The sequence below is a fragment of the Neofelis nebulosa genome, chromosome 5 (assembly GCF_028018385.1).
Source record: "Neofelis nebulosa isolate mNeoNeb1 chromosome 5, mNeoNeb1.pri, whole genome shotgun sequence".
NCBI classification, from domain to species: domain Eukaryota; kingdom Metazoa; phylum Chordata; class Mammalia; order Carnivora; family Felidae; genus Neofelis; species Neofelis nebulosa.
This window is the reverse complement of record NC_080786.1, coordinates 150368711-150388958: the sequence shown is the minus strand read 5'-3', so window position 1 is coordinate 150388958 and position 20248 is coordinate 150368711. Positions and strand designations below refer to the sequence as shown.

The following is a 20248-nucleotide window of genomic DNA, read 5'->3' as shown; positions in this document are numbered from 1 at the left end:
ATCAAACCACAGAGGAAGTTCTCTCACTTTGGTGGTTTTAAAGTAAACGGAAGAGGATCCCTTCGTGGCTCCAAGGAGATCGACGGGTCTCTTGTGAGTCTCCTCCTTTCTGAGAACATTCCAGAGAAGGGCCATGGTGTTGACGATTCGAGGCAACTCTTCCAGAATGGCATTCTTGGCATTTTTCAAGTTGGTCGGGTCGCTTACAGCAGTGGTCTAAGAATTGGAACTGAACATGAGTCTCGGCTGCGTGTGTGGCAGAACTGGATAACCAGGATCCGGTGATTGCCAGGCCACCGGTGGGATGGGAGTCTGGGCCGTAGCACTCACACCTCTGACGAGTCCCACAGGCAGGGACCTGGAAGCAAAATGCTTCCCTGTGCATTTCAACCCGTAGCCTTCTTTCTAAGAGGCGCCCCTGGGAGTCCGAGGCCCCACGTCACAGACCCCTTCGGTCATCCGGCCAAAGCAGCAGCTGCATTCTAAAATTTTAATCCCCAACAGGTCAGAGCAACTAACGGCTAAAATGGCTTCAGACTGCAGATTTCACAAACGCCATGAGGTCCAGTAAAAAATATGTCCGAGAAAGAGGACATTTTATCCCATTTGGTTACTGATCTAACACTGGGCACTGGGAAGGAGCCCCAGGGAACGCCAGAAGAACAAACTACACTTGTTTACTTTCACACAGCCTTGTGCGTGCATATTTGCATATGCACTTCATGTGCAAGCACACATTTGCATACATATTTTCATTACTCACATGTGCTGCACATTTCTTATTTGAACCGGTCATAACCCAACGAAGACAAAACAATACAAGAAAATTGCCTCGAACTCGGAAAAAAAATTTTACCTTCTTGTTTTGGTTGGGTTGTTCCAAAAGACAAAAGTGAGTAATGGTTGTCAGACCTTCCAAAAGAGTGAGTGGATAATCCGGAGAGATGTTTTCCCTCTTGGCGGTTATGCTGTGGTGAAGAAATGAGAAACCTGTTTTGAGAATTTTTAAAAACGAGGCTGTAAAGTATTTAATCCCACCTAGAAACACAGAAACCAGAGAGACAGCGGTATCTTAAATAAACAGGGGCCCTCATACTGCAATAGTTATAATAACGATGGGCATCCTTTGTGCAATTTTACGTAAGGTTCATATGGTCATTCTAGAAAAATGTTTTCAGATGTTTTAGAATTTCTGTGAAGGTGATGCATGTTTTTAGTTTTGTTTTGCAAAAACAACGGAGAGCGACGGCAATACTCAGCTGGGCTGGGTATCTGTGTAGAATAAAAAGTAAAGGATGGGAGCATTTCGTTCCTAGATACCCCTCCTGACGACGCTAGACAGGCGGCTGATCAGGCTGAAATTATTCTCCAAGTGGCTTCTATGGCAAATTAGTCATTCCTTGCAAAAAACTGTCACTAAGGCAAGAACAGCGTATCAAAGGGTTGGCCGTACCTGACAGAGAGCTTCACAGATTCACTTTCATACTGCTTGACTAGCTCGTCCAAATTTTTGCAAATCTGGACAATGAAAGGTGTCACCGTCCAGCCCAGGGACTTTCCGAAGTACGGCAAGGAGTGCGTGACCAAGCTCACCCAGGCCGGGTGCATGCCATAGCCGTAGGCCGGCTGCAGCCCTCTCACCACGGCGGACACCAGCAGCCCCTGGGAGGTGAGCGGGTGGGGCTGCACGTACTGCAGGGCGCTGATGGCCTGCTGGAAGTTCAGGGCTTTCCGCCACTCCCGGGACAGTTCTGGCTGATTTTCAGCCTCCTCTTGGACCTGGCCCAGGTGATGTTCCAAGACGATCAGCACCTGCAGGAGCTTCAGCAACTCGATCTGCAGCGGGTGCTCGCTCCAGATCCGATCCTGGCCCAGGTTGATGAGACTCTCCTCGAAGAGGCTCTCCTCCTGCAGGGCCCGGCCTCGCTCGGCGGTGGCCAGGCCGTAGCGCTTCTGGCTGGTGTACATGGACGCCGACAGCGAAAGCAGGACAAACTCCTGGACTTTGCACCTCTGCAGCAAGCTGTGAATGAACTCCACATTCTTCCCCTCGGCGGACTTGGCCACGGAGACCAGCTGGGTCATGATTCGAATCAAAACCTCCACGCTCTTGACCTGCACGTCCCGGTTGCCGAGTATGTCTCGGTGGGAGACCTTCAGGTAACAAGGGTAATAGCTGCGCAGGAAGCTCAGGCACAGGTAGGTGAGGAGCTCGATCAGCAGCGAGTGGGGACACACGCTGGGAGACTGGGTCTGGAGCTTCCCGTAGAAACTCTGGCCGATGAGGGCCTCCTGGTGGCGAGCGAGCAGGTTGGAGATGAGGTTGAGGTGCGCGGTGGAGCTGGTGTCCATGCTGGTCCTGGACACCGCCTCGATGAACTCCTTGGGGTTGGTCTTGAGCACGGCCTCTAACACGGAGAAGGCGTACAGAACCCTCCGGGAGTCGTAGGGCTGCAGGTAGAGCAGAATGTGCTTGAACAAGGCCTCGATGGTCTCCTGCCTTTCCCGCTGCTGCTTCAGCAGCCGGGACGCACTGAGGGCCTGGAGCTCCAGGTCGGCCTCCTCGTCGCTGGACAACGACTCGGACGCCCGGGTCCTGTCTGAGTCCACGCGCGCCAGGCTCAACTTGGCAGCGGGCTTGAAGCTTTCGGCCTGGAAGGCCGCCAGCAAGGCCGAGCGCTCGGGGTAGGCCCTGCCAGCCGTGGGGATGGGCGCGCAGCAGTTCTCCTCGTTGCTCAGCTCCTGCGGGTCGTGGGAAGGAGAAGAAAAGGAGGACGTGTTCTCACTGTCCGTGTGGGCAGAGCTCGTGTCCGCAGACTCCGTGTGCTCGCTGCTGTCCACGGCGCTGCAGGCGGGCCCGTCGGGAAGGTCCACGTAGTAGGGCAGGTCGTCCTCACTCGGCTCGCTTCCTGGGGGGCACTTCTCTGGTTCCTTCTCCACCTCGGCCCAGATGGCCTCACGGTCGACGGTGGTGAACTGGCTCAGAGACGCACCTTCCTCCGAGCCGCCTTCCTGGAGCTCAGACGCGCCACCCGCCTCTTTGAAAGGCGTCTTCTGCCGGTGAAACCAACGGTGCAAGTCTTCTGGAAATTACAAAACGACAAATGACTTCAGAACAGGAGGGTCAGCCACGATAAGTCAGTTCTAGAACGATCTTTATCTTAAAAAGCCAGACAGAAAGATCAATGTTGATAAAACTCCCCCAAAAAACTATAACAACTGGAGTCCACACTGTATTACGGACAAAAGGCAGACAAGTAAACCAACTTTTACGGGGAGGGTGATTTTTAAAAATGCGTATTATTTTGTTCGGCAGTTTCCTTTCAAGAAACGTATCCCACAGAAACGAAAGCAGAAAGTTTTCAAAGCTGTAAGGGTATTCATTGGACGGTCATGTGTGAGGATAAACCGGGAAGTGAACAAAACATGTAGACTGGAATAAACCTCAGCTCACGCATGCAATGAAGTGCTACTCGGGTTTTTAAAAGATATGTGTCCTGATACGGAGCAGTGTGTGGGATATATTACATGAAAAAAGGAAAATCAAGGGGCGCCTGGATGGCTCAGTTAGTTAAGCGACCATTCGACTCTTGGTTGTGGCTCAGGTTATAACCTTGTGGCTTCTTGGTAGCGTGGGACCTGCTTGGGATTCGTGCCCTCCCTCTCTCCCTCCCTCTCTCGCTCTCTCTCCCTCTCTGCTCCTCCCCCACTTGCCCTGTCTCTCACTCAAAATAAATAAATAAATTAAAAAAAAAAGGGGGGGTTAGAAAAATCAAGCTGCAGAATCAGGCTGTGGTGAATGAGCTCATTTACATGAGAGCATCTGAAATACACAGCTATGAAAAAAATCTAGAAGACTATCAAACTATTATCCGTACCTAGCTCTAATCGCATTTCAAGGGACTTTCATGTATGTTTTTACTTCAGTTTTTTTCTTTAACGTTTATTTATTTTTGAGACAGAGAGAGACAGAGCACAAACAGGGGAGGGTCAGAGAGAGAGGGAGACACAGCATCTGAAACAGGCTCCAGGCTCCGAGTTGTCAGCACAGAGCCCGATGCGGGGCTCGAACTCATGGACCACGAGATCATAACCTGAGCCAAAGTCGACACTTAACCGACTGAGCCATTTAGGTGCCCCGTTCAATTTTTAAAATAAGCATGTTAGTACTTGTATAATCAGAAAACATGCAATACTTTAAGATATTTAGGTCTTAGGGCACCTGGGTGGGTCAGTCCATCAAGCGTTCGACTCTTGATTTCGGCTCAGGTCGTGATCTCATGGTTCATCAGATGGAGCCCTGTGTCAGGCTCTGTGCTGACAGTGCAGAGCCTGCTTGGGATTCTCTGTGTCCCTTTCTCTGTACCCCTCCCCTATTTGCGCATATGCACACTCTCTCTCAAAACAAAGTAATAAGATAAAAAAATAACATGTTTTATAAAAAAAAAATACATGATTACATATTAAATACAATTATATATATTATATTATATTATATTATATTATATTATATTATATTATATTATATTATATTATATTATATTTCAGGTCTCTGTAAACAGGAACAACAACCAGAAAGAAGACTTTGGTATGTATCACCAAACCATCTTAATACACAGCTCTCAGCAAATCTATTCCATGAACATTAAATAAGATTAGGGAAGGAGGAAGAATAAGACAGAAATAGACGAGCTGCCTGATGCTCGTAGTAATATCTTCAGTAGAGATTTCTACACTATTACACAGATAGTGTGAGTAAGGCACTACACTTCTAGTTCCTTCCAGGGGAAGGGCAAGGCAGGGAAAAAACATTTTCTCTTACTGGGAAGGGTGCAGGGAACATGGGCTACAGGAAACAGCAGGAAGTGCTGTGTGACTTTTAAAACCAGCACACGTGGTATTAAAACTTCCTTTTTCATTTTTTTTTTAAATTTCACTCCAAGTTAGTTAACATATAGTGTAATAATGATTTCAGGAATTGATTTTGGTGATTCACCACTTACACACAACAGCCAGTGTTCATCCCAACAAGTGCCCTCCCTAATGCCCATCACCCCCGTAGCCCTTCCCTCCACCCAACACCCCACCAGCAACCTTCAGTTTGTTCTCTGTATTTAAGAGTCTCCTGGGGCGCCTGGGTGGCTCAGTCGGTTAAGCATCCGACTTCGGCTCGGGTCATGATCTCATGGCTTCTGAGTTCAGCTCAGAGCCTGGAGCCTGTTCTGGATTCTGTGTCTCCCTCTCTCTGCCCCTCCCCTGTTCACACTCTGTCTCTGTCTCTCTCAAAAATAAACATTAAAAAAAAAAAATTAAAAAAAAAGAGTCTCTTATGGTTTGTCTCTATTTTTATCTTATTTCTGCTTCGCTTCCCTTACAGAGCTTCCTTCGTAACACAAAGGAACACTAAAAAATTTAGCTGCCATAAATGATGGCCAAACTTTCGAGAAGGTGCTTTAGTTTACATTTCTTTGGACTTTACTTTCTCATAATATGGAATAATAAAAGGCCTTGTCTTTGAGGAGGCAGCCAGCTTTCTTTCCTAGAGGAAAACGGGAGATTACGGTTTTAGGCAGCATCTCCAAAATTGCTGCTTATGCAGGTTAGGCTGCTTTTCTCTGTAAGACAAGACTGGCGCAAACAGTATTTACAGCCCAGTGAGCTAACTCAAAGCCCGTAAACAAGCTAACTCAAAGCCTGTTAACCCACTGCTTAGAAAACTGCAGGAAGTCATAAAACACACCTATTGTGGGAAGTCATGTTAGTTCATAAACTGTGCCAGGAGCTAATCACCCAAATGGAACGCACTCATCAGGTTTATTTTAGCCTTTCTTTTCTTCTTCCTATTTACTGTTACTTGTGCTAGAGATGCCTCTGGAAGTTTTTTGGAACTCAAAGGCTTATTTCTTCTGCATTTCTGATTGTATGTTCACAGAATTTACAGCTGGAAAGAACCTTAGAGAGCAGACAGAAAAATGGATAAACAGAAACCACTGTGGTTTCTGTGGTTTCTTACCATGTGTTTGAAGGCTCACAAGTCATTTTTCATAGATACAATTGACCAGATTACATGCAGATTTCAACTTCTCGGCCATTCCTAGCTGGAGGCCACCTAAACTATCCCTAGCTCTGAGCAGGGATCTGGAGAGAAGTGCCAGCCTAGCCTCCTCAAACTTAACTTCCCGTTGGACACCAAACTATGACTTCTAAGTGAAGGCATCGGCTTGGGAAGACTGGTGTGGATGGTCTGTTATTCTTTCCTCCTATCTTAGGTGCACTTGAATTTTTCATTAGCAAAAGAATTAAAAAAAATCAGCTATTTTTTTAATGTTTATTTTTTGTGGGGGAGGGGCGGAAGGGCAGAGAGAGAGGGAGACACAGAATCCGAAGCAGGCTCCAGGCTCCGAGCTGTCAGCACAGAGCCCGACGCGGGGCTCGAACTCCCGAACTGTGAGATCGTGACCTGAGCCGAAGTGGGACGCTTAACCGACTGAGCCACCCAGGCGCCCCCTCAGCTATTTCTGATTGGAACATGGGTTACTAAACATTTCCTTTTTTATTAAAAAAAAATCCGATTTTTCAGTGAAAACAACAAGCACACTCCGTAGCATTTCTAAGGGCTGGTTCATCTGCTCCTTAACCTTCAAAAGTCTTCACAACATTACAAAGTACTCTCACACCATTTGAAACTGACAAAACCACTGAGTGGGGCTAAGGAACTTGACTGTCACCACGGGCAGCTGGGGTCGGGGCTGCTCCTCCCTCCCTCCCTCCTTCCCAGGTCCAGGGACCCCGGGGTTGCCCTCCGTGGCGGGCTCACCTGCTGAGTTCTCCCGCTTGAGGCAGTGGATGGAGGTCCTCTGGGTCTTGGGCTGCAGCAGGAGCAGGAGCATGGGCTCCAGGATGCGTGCCACATCCCCGAGGGAGAGCGCCCGCACCAGCCAGCCCTGTGCCGCCGCACTGATGGCACCGTCCGTGCAGGCCAGACTGTCCAGCACGACGAACAGGGACCTGTGGGTGGGAAGGGCACCACTGAGTCAGCGTCCGGTGACCCCGTGCACCAGGACACCCCCAGGCGGCTCCACGCAAACCGGGTTTAAAGACCCACGCAGACAAAGGCCAGGGGATGTCCACCTTGGTTTCACACTAGCATCGCCGGGGGAGCTTTCCAAGTCCCGATGCCCGGGCTTCACCCCACATTGGTTCAATCGACTGTGGGACTAAGCCGCCAGCATCAGAATCAGCTGGCATCTCTCTAAAGCTGGGCACCTGGTACCACACCCAGGTTTGGAAACAAGGAAGGGGCTTTAAATAATTTTTTTTTAAGTTTATTTATTCACTCTGGGGGGGGGGGAGAGAGAGAGAGAGAGAGAGAGAGAGAGAGAGAACACAAGCAGGGCAGGGGCAGAGAGAGAGAGGGAGAGAGAATCCCAAGCAGGCTCTGCATGGTCAGCGCAAAGCTGGACACGGGGCTTGAACTCATGAAGCGTGAGATCATGACCTGAGCAGATACTTAACCGACTGAGCCGCCCAGGCGCCCCAAGGAAGGGGATTTAAAAAAAAAAAGTGCACTAGATTGTAGTGCAGTGAAGTTCACATCTCACGAACACGGTGGACACTGCGAGTGTACGTACCCAGCGTAGCCAACCGGCCCGTTCCAGACCCAGACCACCGTCCCCTACAGAGGTCCCCTCGTGAGGCATGTTCTCCTCCGGTGATTCTGATACATGCTGGGCTTCCTGCCCCCAGGATCAAATTGAGAACATTCCTACCACGTATTCACATGTGTCTGGCCTGAATTCACTTGGGGGATCGTGGGAACCGTTTGCTGTACATCCAGAACATGGGGTCACATTTTCCATTTCACACGCTCCCCTCCCCAGCTGGACACACTGACCAGGAACCTCGGCAGAGCGTCCTGGGCGTTCAGGGTAACTGCCCACAAGGGCCACCTTACCTGTCTAAGGAGCGGTTGTGAGATGTCACGCGACTGCCTGGGGTCTCTCTCGTCAGGTGCCAGATGACGGAGAACCTAAACAGAGCTTCTAGTCTTGTCCCCTTGATGAGGAAACAAACGGCAGTGAGGCACTCGTTTCCTAACAGCATGTTGTCCACAGTCAGCAAACCCCACCGCGTAACAAACAGGAGCTCAGCAGGGCGGCAGCAACGTCAGCAGAGGCGCTGGGCTCCGACCGGCCTGCAGGAGGAAGACCTATGTCCTCCTCTCTTCCTTGCTCACTTTACCACAATAACGCGCATGGTCAGATGCCACGTTAGCCTACATCCAGGGGCACACCTGGGCCTGTGATCGAAGATCACAAGAGAGCGTGGCGTTCTCACACCTCTTGAAGGTGTCAGGCGCAAGTGGCTTAGAGAACCAGGATACAACTTGACTGCAAAGGACGGCCAGGGCCTAAAAGGACGATGCATTCTCTATGACTGCCTACTTCACCTGCGAGAGCTCACGGTTCCTGCAAACATCACAGGAGTTGGGGTAGACTTCCCTGGTGAGCCTTAATTCGGACACAACCCATGTTCTCAGGACTCTGAAAAGGATGGCTAGAGCTTCTGAAGGCCTCCCAACCCCAAGATTCTGTAACACCTGTTGACTGATCAGGATGCCTGCTGAGCCCTGGCATGACTGTATGTGTGTAAGTCTGTCCCGGGCACAGGCAGTGATGGGTGGCCTGGCGGTTGGGATCATAGGACAGAGAAGACAGGCTGCTAAGACTGACCTTGTCAGGGTCCAGGAGGGCGTGGCAGATGATGTCCTCACAGATGTTGGCCGTCGGGGCCAGGCAGTGCAGCCGGTAGAACAACTCTACACAGGTGACGTGATGCTCCCGGGTCTCCTTGTTCAGCTGATTCCAAAGCACACGAGCCACCCTCTGTGACAGAAGGGAGACCGTGAGAACACAGGCAGCACCCGCATTTCTTCCTTGTGCCAGTCCAGTCCCAGCCCCGAGGAACTGGCTTCTATCTACACTTGCTACGTGAGAATCCTTAATATACAGAGAAGTACCATCGACAAACAAAACAAAGCGAACCAAACTCCAAACCAAACTAAAACCCCAGCAGGTAATGTGATAGGTTAAACTTGGAGGTTTCTCTACATCCAATGAGGGGCTCAAACTCATGACCCTGTGATCAGGAGTCGCAGGCTCTACTGACTAAGCCAGCCAGGCGCCCCAAAACAACGCTTTTCATTTAATTTTTAAAAATGTGTTTTTTAACACTTTTACTTTTGAAAGAGAGAGAGAGAGAGAGAGAGAGAGTGCATGAGTGTGGGAGAGAGAGGGAGACACAGAATCTGAAGCAGGCTCCAGGCTCTGAGCTGTCAGCACAGAGCCTGACGCGGGGCTCGAACCCATGAACCGTGAGATCATGACCTGAGGCAAAGTGGGATGCTTAACTGACTGAGCCATCCTGGCACCCCACTCTTCATTTTTTAAGTAAGCTCTATGCCCATTGTGGGGCTTGAACTCATGGCCCTGGCATCAGGAGTTGCAGGCTCAATCGACCGGGCCGGCCAGGCACCCCTTGAAACTTGGAGGTTTCTGACCAGCTAAGAACACTGCAGCTCTTGCCCAAATCTTGACGTTACTTTCCAAGAGAAATCAATTGGAAGCAAGAACCTATTGGCTGACGTATCCGTCCGACCAGCACACTTGACCCGGTCTTACTATGTGCTGGCAGTGTGGTGGATTTGCAGTGGTCACCAGTCTCGAGGTGACACTTGCAGCACCTTCCCTACCACCTGTGGTTGGTTCAAACTGGTCACCACACGGCAGCGGTGAAGACTCGTGTCTTTCGAGGTGTTAACCCCATAAACCTGCCTGTTCCCATTTCCACGCACAGTGCCGTGGCAGATGCCCAGCTCACTTTCAGGACACAAATCACACCTCAAATCAAGTCTTCTGTCTCCTCAGCCCTGATCTTAGCTCTTTAAACATGCAGGGTCTGCACCTGGCTGTAGCCCTTCCCTAAATTCCAGGGAGCCCCAGTGAGGGTTGGGGGTGCCTGCCCCACTGGGCGAGACTCAAAGGGAGGGTCAACCCCATTTCCTGGAAGGAATCTCTGAAGGCATTCTTCCAGGTCATGTTAAAAGACTATGCCTGGGGCGCCTGGGTGGCGCAGTCGGTTAAGCGTCCGACTTCAGCCAGGTCACGATCTCACGGTCCGTGAGTTCGAGCCCCGCGTCAGGCTCTGGGCTGATGGCTCAGAGCCTGGAGCCTGTTTCCGATTCTGTGTCTCCCTCTCTCTCTGCCCCTCCCCCGTTCATGCTCTGTCTCTCTCTGTCCCAAAAATAAATAAAAACGTGGGAAAAAAAAAAAATTAAAAAAAAAAAAAAAAAAAAAAAAAGACTATGCCTCCCCATATTTAAGAGTCTCTTATGTTTTAACAGAGGGTTACCCGAGAAGTTGGGGGGGGGGAGGATGGGCTCAATGGGGGAGGGGCATTAAGGAAGCTACTCCTGAAATCATAGTTGCACCATATGCTAATTAACTTGGATGTAAATTAAAAAACAAAACAAAACAAAAACCAAAAACCAAAAAAAGAAGACTACGACTTATAGACTGTAATACTTTGTAAGTACATCTTAGACCAAATGACTCCTTTTTTGGCCCCTTTATTTCTATTCGACAAAACTATCTTCTCTGCATAGATCAGATTAACCACCGACTGCCTCGAGCCCCTAACCATGATGTCCATTGTTTTTTTTAATCTAAAGGAATGTGATTTCCAATTATCAAATTGCAATTAAACCTCTGATACAAAACTTTCGACCAAGCAGAGTAGTCCCTTTACTTGTGGTCCCCATGGGCAAGTTTACAGGTAAGAGACTCCTCCTGGAATTGAAGGGTTGGAGCGTGGATGTTGATCCCAAAACGCACACCTGCTCCTTCATCTATGTTGGACTTCTTGATCCCTATGTTCTGGACACTTCATTAGTGAACTGAATTCTGCCTTTACCACCTGATCAGAAAGGTCAGGGGATTCATGGGATTGCAGACCTTATTCTGTACATCACGGGCAACAGGAACACTGGTACATGGTCTGTTCCGTGGGAATGAGAAAAGTCTAGAAGATCTGCAAGCAGCCCTCTTCCTAGAGCCCGAGAACTGGGGGGTGGCCTGGATGTTGGTGCGGGCTGCTTTACTGGCTCCTATCCAGCATCTGGACATGGTCAGGCACCGGCCCCTGCCGCCCCAGCCCTTGAGAGTTGTATACGTTAATAAAGGATGCTACAGTGCATGATGAGTGGTAAGTACTGAGATATGTACTAAATCTGATTCAAAACAAAATTCAAGACTTCAGACAGAACTCGAAAAAGCGTCCTTTTCAAAAACATCACTAAGCGTGTATCATCGCAAGAGTAATTAATGCGGTCAAAGATTCATGGGCTAAGTTCTCTCCTCTGTTTTCCTCTCTGTGCCTATATTACAATGATGCCAAGCTTCTCAGATATATGCAGGACCAAGGAAGGAAGGACTTGCCCAATCACCGCTGCTGTATTACGGTGCCACTGTTTCCAGTTGCAAGATCCACACGGGCTCAATTTTGGCAGGAAGGGGAGGGGGACAAGGGGCCCAAGCCGAATAGCAATTAAATAAAGCTCCACCAGGACCTAATACTGTAAACGGGATCTGAGTATGCAAGTTAGTGCGGCTGTGTGAGGAGCTCTGTGGACTATCAGAGAAAAATAAAAATAAAAAAATTATTAAAAAATTATAAAATTATAAAAATATAAATTACAACATTTTAAAAAATTACAGAAAGTTATAAAAAAATAAAACATAATTTAGGGTCTTTGGAAATTATCCTAAGGGCATTCAGGAAATAAAGAAACATTTATTCAAGAATATCTACTAAATTACAATTAAAGCAACAAGTCTGCGGCAGTCGAACTACGACCCTGCCCACCCCCTCGGCTCAGTGAGGCTCGAGGAACAAGGTGACTACCCACTCCAGGTAGAGTCCCCTCCCCACCAGCTCCTAGTCCAAGGCTCTGCGAAAGGGAAGGCAGCGGCATTTCACTCCTCATCCCTCCTCTCGGGTGGAGGCTAGAACTGGGCTGCAGGCCAACAGTGCTGGGGTTCTGGTCATTCTTACCCTACTTTGCTTACAGGGGGGAGGTTATATGCTGGGAGAAGCCAGCTCACAAGACTGGAGGCTCCCCCACCCCTGCAAGTAACCTGTGGAGCTTTCGCTCCAAAAGAAGCAGGTCACTATTTGGGTCCCAGCTCTTCCTGAGCAATGGGACATGGAGACTTCGCCCAGAGGGAGAGGCAGGCCACAAAACAGAGAGCTCCGGGGCGCCTGGGTGGCGCAGTCGGTTAAGCGTCCGACTTCAGCCAGGTCACGATCTCGCGGTCCGTGAGTTCGAGCCCCGCGTCAGGCTCTGGGCTGATGGCTCGGAGCCTGGAGCCTGTTTCCGATTCTGTGTCTCCCTCTCTCTCTCTGCCCCTCCCCCGTTCATGCTCTGTCTCTCTCTGTCCCAAAAAAAATAAATAAAAAAAAAAACAAAAAAAAAAAAACAAAAAAACAAAACAAAACAGAGAGCTCCATCAAGGGAAAAGAGTTTACTTCGAAGAGGGTGAGGAAGTTCAAGCCTAGGGTACTCTTAAAAACAATGGAATTTTTGTAGTAAGTAATTAAGAGGAGGCTGGAAGCTCCAGCACAGCAACAAATTAAACCACAGGCCAGCTTGTTTATCAGAAATAACCAGGAAAAGAGGGAGCTAGGAAGAACTCTACTGGCAAAACAAAAAAAAAAAACACACACACAAAAAAACAAAAAACCCCCTCAAAGACTAGTGTCAAAAAATTATCAGGCTGTGGAGTAATTTACGCCTTTGGGCCCCGCTGGAAACAAGAGAGCAATCGGTCAGCAGTTAGTGGAGCCTAACAGCTGGGTGTGAGACCAAAAGACACAGCTTCAGAGAGACCAGGGAGAGATATAGTCAATGAGAACCCAGCTAAGACCACCATCATCTCAGGCGCCTGCACATTCCTCCAGGGAGTAGCACCACAGGGCTCACACCTCCGGGGAAACAGACTTCACTAAAACGGTCTAGGCAAGTCACTAAGCAATAAACAAGAAATGAAGACAACAAAAAGACTTGGGGGGAGGGGTCAGAAAAGTTGCTATGATACATTATCTAAAATGCCCAGTCTTCAAGAAAAACTATAGGACATGCAAAGGAACAAAAGAATACAATACATCTACAAGGGAAAAAAAGCAGGCAACAGAAGGTGTCTGTGAGGGCAAGCCAGGTGTCAGATTTATTCAACAAAGACATCAAAGTAGCCACTATAAATGTGTTCAAAAAACTAAAGGAAACCATGTTTTAAAAAGTAAAGGAAGGGCACCAGGGTGGCTCAGACGTTAAGCATCTGACTTTGGCTCTGGTCATGATCTCTCCGTCTATGAGCTTGAGCCCTGCCTCCAGTGTGCCCCAGCTCTCTCTCTCTCTCTCTCTGCCCTTCACTCACTTGTGTCCTCTCTCAGGGGAAAAGAAAAAAAAGTAAAGAAAGGCACAATAACTTCTCATCGAGTAGATAATATCAACAAGTAGAAAGCATAAAAAAAAAAAAAAAAGAACCCAATGGAAATCTAGAATTGAAAGTACAATAACTGAAATAAAACTTTCACCCCTGAGGAGGCTCAGCAGTTCATATCAAAGACGAGGAAGAACCAGTGAAGAAAACCGGTCGACAGAAATTATGAAATCTGAAGAACAGAGAGAAGAAAGAATGAAGAAAAATGATCAGGGCCTTAGAGAAATGTGGGACGCCATCAAGTGCAGCAGATTCCCACAAATGGAGTGCAAGGTGAGGAGAAGAGAAAGCAGCAGGAAAAATATGTGCAGAAATAATGGCTAAAAAAACTTCCCACATTTGATGAAAAAACATTAATGTACACATCCAAGAAGCTTAAAGAATTCCAAGTAGGATAAACTCCAAGCCATCCACATTGGACACATCACAATGAGATGCCAATGGACAAAGGAGGGAAAATCTTGAAAGCACCAAGAGAAAACTCACTCATCATTTATAAGGGAAACCCAGTAAGATTAAGAGTTGCCTTTTTATAGGAAAAGCTGGAGACAAGAAGACAGTGGGATCACGTATCCAATGGTGAATTCAAATGGTAAGTTCATGTGAACATTCACATGAGCATTTGTTACAGGTTATTTAAAAGTGCTGCTTTCCTGGGGCCACCTGGGTGGCTCAGTCGGTTAAGCATCCGACTCTTGGTTTCGGCTCAAGTCGCGATCTTGTGGTTGGGGAGCTCGAGCCCCACGTTGCACTCTGTGCTGACAGCTCAGAGGCTGGAGCCTGCTTCCGATTCTGTGTCTCCCTCTCTCTCTCTCTCTCTCTCTCTCTGCCCCTCCCCCACTCGCACTCTGTCTCTCTCAAAGATAAATAAAAATGTTAAAAAATAAAATAAAAATAAAAAGTGCTGCTTTCCTTAAATATTGCATATTCAGGCATACCCAGGGCTGATTAAAGTAGATTTGTTCTTATATTCAAAGTGTTGAAAGGAAAAAAAAAAAAAAGCCCAACGAAGAGCATGTTATCTAGTAAAACTATCTTTTATAATAGAAGGTGAAATGAAGACATTCCCAGATAAACAAAAACTGAGCGAATTTGTTGCCAGCAGACCTGTCTTATAAGAAACATGTAAGGAAGTTCTTCAAGGTGAAAACAATCGACCCCAGTGAATCAAATCCATAGAAAAGGCAAAAAGCACCAGTAAAGGTAATTACATGGTTCCACAAAGACAACCTAAGTGTGTATCTCCTTTTTTCTTTCCACTGATTCTCTTCAAAAGGTTGTGTGAACGACAGGCACACACGTACTGCTCAGGTGCACTGGCGGGACACAGCATCAGTGGCACAGGGGAGGGGGTGGCAGCACAGGTGCAGAGGAGGAAGGAAATGGCCCAGGTACGGACTGAAATCCACAAGAGAAGAGCCAGAAATGGTAAAAAAAAAAAAAAAAAAAAAAAAAAAGGAGGTTAAGTAACACACTCTGTCTCGCTGTGTGTTTTCCTTCCTTCTCCCAGCTTCCTGATAAGGACATAAAATTACGTAACGACAATAACACCACATCGCTGGGTTCGTGACGTGCATGGATGTCACGTGCACACCAACAGCACAAGAAGGGGAAGAGGAGAAGCCCACACTGCAGGAGGCCTCTGGGTTTCACTGGAATTTAGTCTGGGAGTGAGTCGATTCTGGTAAGTTAGGATGTACCTGCTACGCCCTAGACCGACCACTAATAGCTCCAAAAATATACTGAGGAAAATCATTAAAGAGATTAAAATACTGAGCTGGAAAGCATTCGTTTGCTCAAAAAGAAAATTACAAAGGAGAAATTAAAAAAAGAGAAAACAGGTAAAATGGTACAATTCTGTGAATATGGTAAAAACTGCTGAACTGCACGTTTCACGTGGGTGATTTATGTGGTATGTGAATTCTATCTAAATAAAGCTGTCACTAACAACAACAAAAAACAATAAAGCCAAGAGGTGGCCTCAGTTACGTGACTTGCTTGAGAAACGCTCATCCCAAACAGGAGAAGGGTGGCCTATCTCAAAGGCTTTCAGAGCACAGGCTGTTAGGACCTAAAGGGACTGGACGGTTTCAATATCTCATTCACCCATAAAATATCAGAAAGCTCTCTTCCTCAGTGTCAAAACTTTTCAGGGTGTCTGCTGCCCCATCACTGCAGGGAAAAGGTCCTGGTGAGCGGGCACATCCCTTTCTGCACCCCTGGGCCCCCATCGCTGCTGGGCGGGCCGGAGAAGCCGAGGGCCCTGACCCACAGGTGCCTCACTGACAGACTGTTTAGTAACACTGACCAGTTCACAACTGTGGGAGAGACAGACAAACATCATTAGCTAGAGGAACTTGAGGGTCACATGGCAGACCAAAGGTCAAGTGGCAACCGAGTTAGTCAGGTGACCCCCGAACGGCCGAGCGACGTGGAGAAGGAGCAGCCTCAGGATCTAACAGCCGCCCAGCGGAGAGCCCAGGAGACCCGGCTGCAGTCTACGCTTGCCCTTTGGCATCCACGGGCACCACCTTTATAATAAATTTCACTTTTCCTCATGACCTGGTTGGAACTGTTTTTTTAACATTTTTTAATTTTTGAGAAAGAGAGCGCGCGCGCGCATGTGCTCGAGTGGGGGAGGGGCAGAGAGAGAAGACGGAGACACAGAATCCGAAACAGGCTCCAGGTTCTGAGCCGGCAGCGCAGAGCCCGACGCGGGGCTCGAACTCACGAACTGTGAGATCATGAGCTGAGCCACCCGGGGCCCCAGCTGGAACTGTTTCTAACTTCTTGCAGTTAAAAGAGCCCTATCATATGTAGCTTTAAACTATTTTACACTGTCCCCACAAAGAGGAACAACAGCTGCTCACCATCTTCAGCGAGCTTTCCTAAATTTGACAAGTAACTAAGTGTTCCTTGAGGCGAAATAGCTTCGGAGGCTTTAACCTTATAAATTAGGGCCCAGTCTCTTCTTCCGTATGTTCAGAGAATCTAACAGTCCTTATGTACGAAGTTCAGTCAGCCCGAAACTGAACACAAATACTTTACTGCCCTCTTGCCACAGAGCCAGAAACTGTACCAGGAGCCTGGGACAGAGAGACAGGCAAGGCAGGCACAGGGTTCGAGCAACCCTCTCCAGCTGTCACCAGAGCCGCCGCATCCCTCTTATCACAGTGACTGGGACCTTGGGGACAGCTTTAGATAGCTGGCTGGGAAGAGGGCGTCACCCCCCTCCTCCCAGTGGGACATACCTGATAGAAATCTGTTTTCTCTGCAACGACTTTCAATATTCCTGGAGCAACGGGAGGGACGGTCACCATCTGTAGCTTGCCGCAAAACGGGTTGTGTCCAGAGCTTTTATAGCGCTTCATCTTGTCTTCGATGACCAGGGCGAGGGACTGGGAGTGGTTGATCACCTCCAGCAGAGCGGAGATGGCTACGTTCTGGAGGAAGCAGTCAGACACACAGCAGCAAACGGTCATGAGGGATCTCAGCCACGACGGGAAAGTGCAGTCGCCGCCTCCTGGGAGGAAGCCAGTCAGAGAGGATGGAGATAAAGAAAATCGCGTGAAAACGGTTCACAATTCGCAATTCACAATTCAAGACACCCTGAGGTCCAGAAGTCACACGGCCAGCAGGTGCGATAATCTCTCGTGGGGACGTGCTATCAGTCATCGCTCAGGGCCAGAGGACAAAGGGGACTGGGTCTGCCTTCAAAAGCTTGTCAGATTACCTGAATTTTGAAAATGTGTCAGGGCTCTGGGATGATTCAAAGCGTCTTTTATTTTAAAAGTTTACATCCAGTAAAACTCACATTAAAAATTTCTTTTAAATTTACATATAGTATATCCACATTTTTTTGGTGTAGAGTTCAAAATGGTTTTTCAAGGCTGCTCTCTCGATAGTGGGACTCACGGCATTAGCTTTAAGAGAGGCCCAAAATATACCGTGGACTTGAATTCCAAGTGCAGTGCCTTCAAGTACGGTGTCGTTTGCAGCTAATGATTTGAGAGACAGGACATTTACCGTAACGGCTACAAGAGGGGACAGCTTTGTCCTGTGTTCCTGTGTTCCCTTCAATTTGATCCCTTCTTTCTTGTTTTCCATGTTCCTCTCTTTTTCTTAAAGTGTTCAATGCCTGCTAAGGACTGAATTGTGTCTGCCCCAAATTCAGATGTTGAAGCCCCAACCCCTAATGTGCTGGTACTCAGAGGTGGGGCCTTCATGACGGGATTAGTGCCCTTATAAGACACATTAGAGAGATCCACCCCCGCCCACGTCCCCGGGATGTGAGCATCCCGCAAAAAGGTGGCCGTTTATAACCGAGGGGAGAGCCCTCCTCAGGAACGGACTATGCCAGCATCCTGATCTCCAACTTCCAGCCTCCAGAACTCTGAGAAAGAAATTTCTGTTGTTTAAGCCACTTGACCTATGGGATTTTGTTATGGCGGCCTGAGCTTCTAAGAAGCTGCCTGTTATGGGCTGAACTGTGTACCCCTCACCCCCCAACTCTCCCAAATTCTTATGTTGCAGTCATAAGGTCCTTTAGGACCTCAGAATGTGACCTTATTCAGAAACAGGGTTGATGCAGATGTAATTAGTTAAAACAAGGTCACATTAGAATGGGCCCCGATCCACCACAACTGGTGTCCTTATAAGAAGGAAATCTGAATGCAGGACACATACACGCACATGGAGGAATGCCATGCAGACTGGAGTTATAACGCCACGGTCCCAGGAACTACCGGAAGCTAAGGGGGAGGGCTGGAACACATCCCTACCCAGAGCCTTCAGACGGAGAACGGCTCTGCCAACAGGTTGATCTCAGACTTCTGCCTCCAGGGCCGGAGACAATACCTTTCTGTTTTTTTAAGCCACTCAGTTGGGAGGACTTTGTCACAGCAACCTTAGCAAACTAACACAAATCTTTAACAACAGGCCTCATGAAACAGCCTACTTCTTGATTATCATTAAGCACCTTTTATGTTCCAGATCCTTTAATGGGATCTGCTGCACGGGACACCTAAAGGTCAAAACTACAGCCCCAGCCTCACCAATCTGCCATCGGTAAGACACGAGTCAAATGCACACACAGCTTGTGACAAAATAAGGAGGAGACGAGTGTGGGGAAGAGTCCCCTCCCGGCAGACACGGTTTCAGCCTGTCTGCAAACATCAGCTAGGTGTCGGGACTCCTCGGGGTGGCTCCGTGGGGCAGGGTGCTCACCCGGGAGCCGGAAGAGCGTTTCGCAAAGGCGCTCCGTCTCTTCCGCGGACAGGTACACAGGGAAGGTAGCGCAGTCCAGCAGCAGATGGCAGGCGGCAGCGAAGGCCTCCCGGCAGGCCTCCCGTGAGCTCCCCAGGTCCACGACCCCCTGCTCCACGGCCCAGTCCCCCTCCTTCTTCCGGCCAGGGCTCCGGGGCACAGGTGACGGTGACTCCGCGCTTTTTGTCTTAAATGGAGACCCTCGAGCCATGAAGAGGTCAGAAAGCATCTGCTTAAACTGGGGCACGCTGATGGGCTTGGCATCCCAGGAGTTCTTCCCGCCGGGGTCGCTGACCGCCGTGCCTGGTGGCCCGCCCTCGTCTCTGCGGCCTGCGGGCTCTTCGCACTTGGTTTCTTCTCCAGACGCCGTCGGCTGCACCCCAAAGATGTTCTTGTGGGCAAAGGTGGCAATCAGCTCCTGGATGCACAGAAACGTCCTCTGCATGCTCCCACCCTTCTTCCAAACGTCATCCTTGTCGGGAGACACCCTGGGGACCCGCAGGTGCTCCGACAGCTCCGGGGACGAGGCGCTGAGCCCGATCCCGCTGTCTTCAGATTTAAGGGGAGGAAACGAAGCTTCTTCATCACCCGGAATCACCGCCTTTGTGTCTATAATTACTTCACTGTTTTCACCTTTTACTGGACTCTGCAAAAAATGGAGATTTGTAACTACACCATCTCGTGGGGCCAAGGGATTCAAGAATCAGCCGAATCCAGCAAACCAAAGCTTGCACCTCCCATTTTCCAAAATCCTAATTCTCTACCCCAAGACAACCCCCGTGCAAAAGTGTCTAATAAAATGAAGAAGGCCCATCGGGGGATGAAGATGGGTGCAAGCCCAGAGAGAGGCCGCTGTGTCTCCAGCGCTTTGCGCAGGCTGGCGTTGAGCCCACTTTGTATGTTCATTTAAGCCTTTGAGGTTCAAAAACCTGTTGCAAAAACAGTTTCTGATCTATTTAAATTTCAAACGTGAATGAGGACATTGGAGTGGGGGTAAAATAAAGGCATGAAGAAATAAAACGAGAGCAGAGAACTAGAATGAAGGGTTTGCCCCTGTATATATAGCACCTTATCCATCCGTCTACGTGTGTGTGTGTACGTGTGTGTCTACACTTTGTGGCTTTTTCAAAGGGATGCCACTGCAACCTTTGATCACCAGCCTCTCCTCTTACACTGTTAACTTACATAATATTACATTAAATTTAAAACACTTGACCATTTACGCCACTGTGCTCTCTAGGGAAGAATGAAACAGTATGCACTTCTAAAAACACGGTTAATTATGTTTATAGACAAACGCTTAAACTTTGTACCTTAAATCATTTATAGGATTTTTTTCCGATTAGCTATAACAGCTAGAAAAAGAAAAGGACTCACTGTGGAAAGAAAACGTCTGTGAGTGAGTCTGCACCCGAGGGGCAGGC

The 20248-nt window shown here is 48.5% G+C and overlaps 1 protein-coding gene across 5 annotated transcripts in view; it reads right to left on the bottom strand.

Annotated features, from left to right (window-relative positions):
- DOP1B (DOP1 leucine zipper like protein B) overlaps positions 1 to 20248 on the bottom strand; it is a 104284-nt gene that overhangs the window by 31167 nt on the left and 52869 nt on the right. For 4 of the 5 annotated variants that reach the window (XR_009262328.1, XM_058731947.1, XM_058731948.1 and 1 more), the window contains 8 exons: positions 18786 to 19470; positions 16811 to 17082; positions 8733 to 8885; positions 7955 to 8055; positions 6818 to 7008; positions 1454 to 3083; positions 857 to 968; positions 28 to 216 (listed from right to left, as the gene is read on the bottom strand). Coding sequence is in view for 4 of the 5 variants with exons in the window: in XM_058731947.1 (XP_058587930.1) it covers positions 28 to 216; positions 857 to 968; positions 1454 to 3083; positions 6818 to 7008; positions 7955 to 8055; positions 8733 to 8885; positions 16811 to 17082; positions 18786 to 19470 (3333 nt within the window). In the remaining variant the exon portion in view is untranslated. The remainder of the gene's footprint in view (positions 1 to 27; positions 217 to 856; positions 969 to 1453; positions 3084 to 6817; positions 7009 to 7954; positions 8056 to 8732; positions 8886 to 16810; positions 17083 to 18785; positions 19471 to 20248) is intronic. The other variant, XM_058731949.1, reaches the window with a different exon arrangement.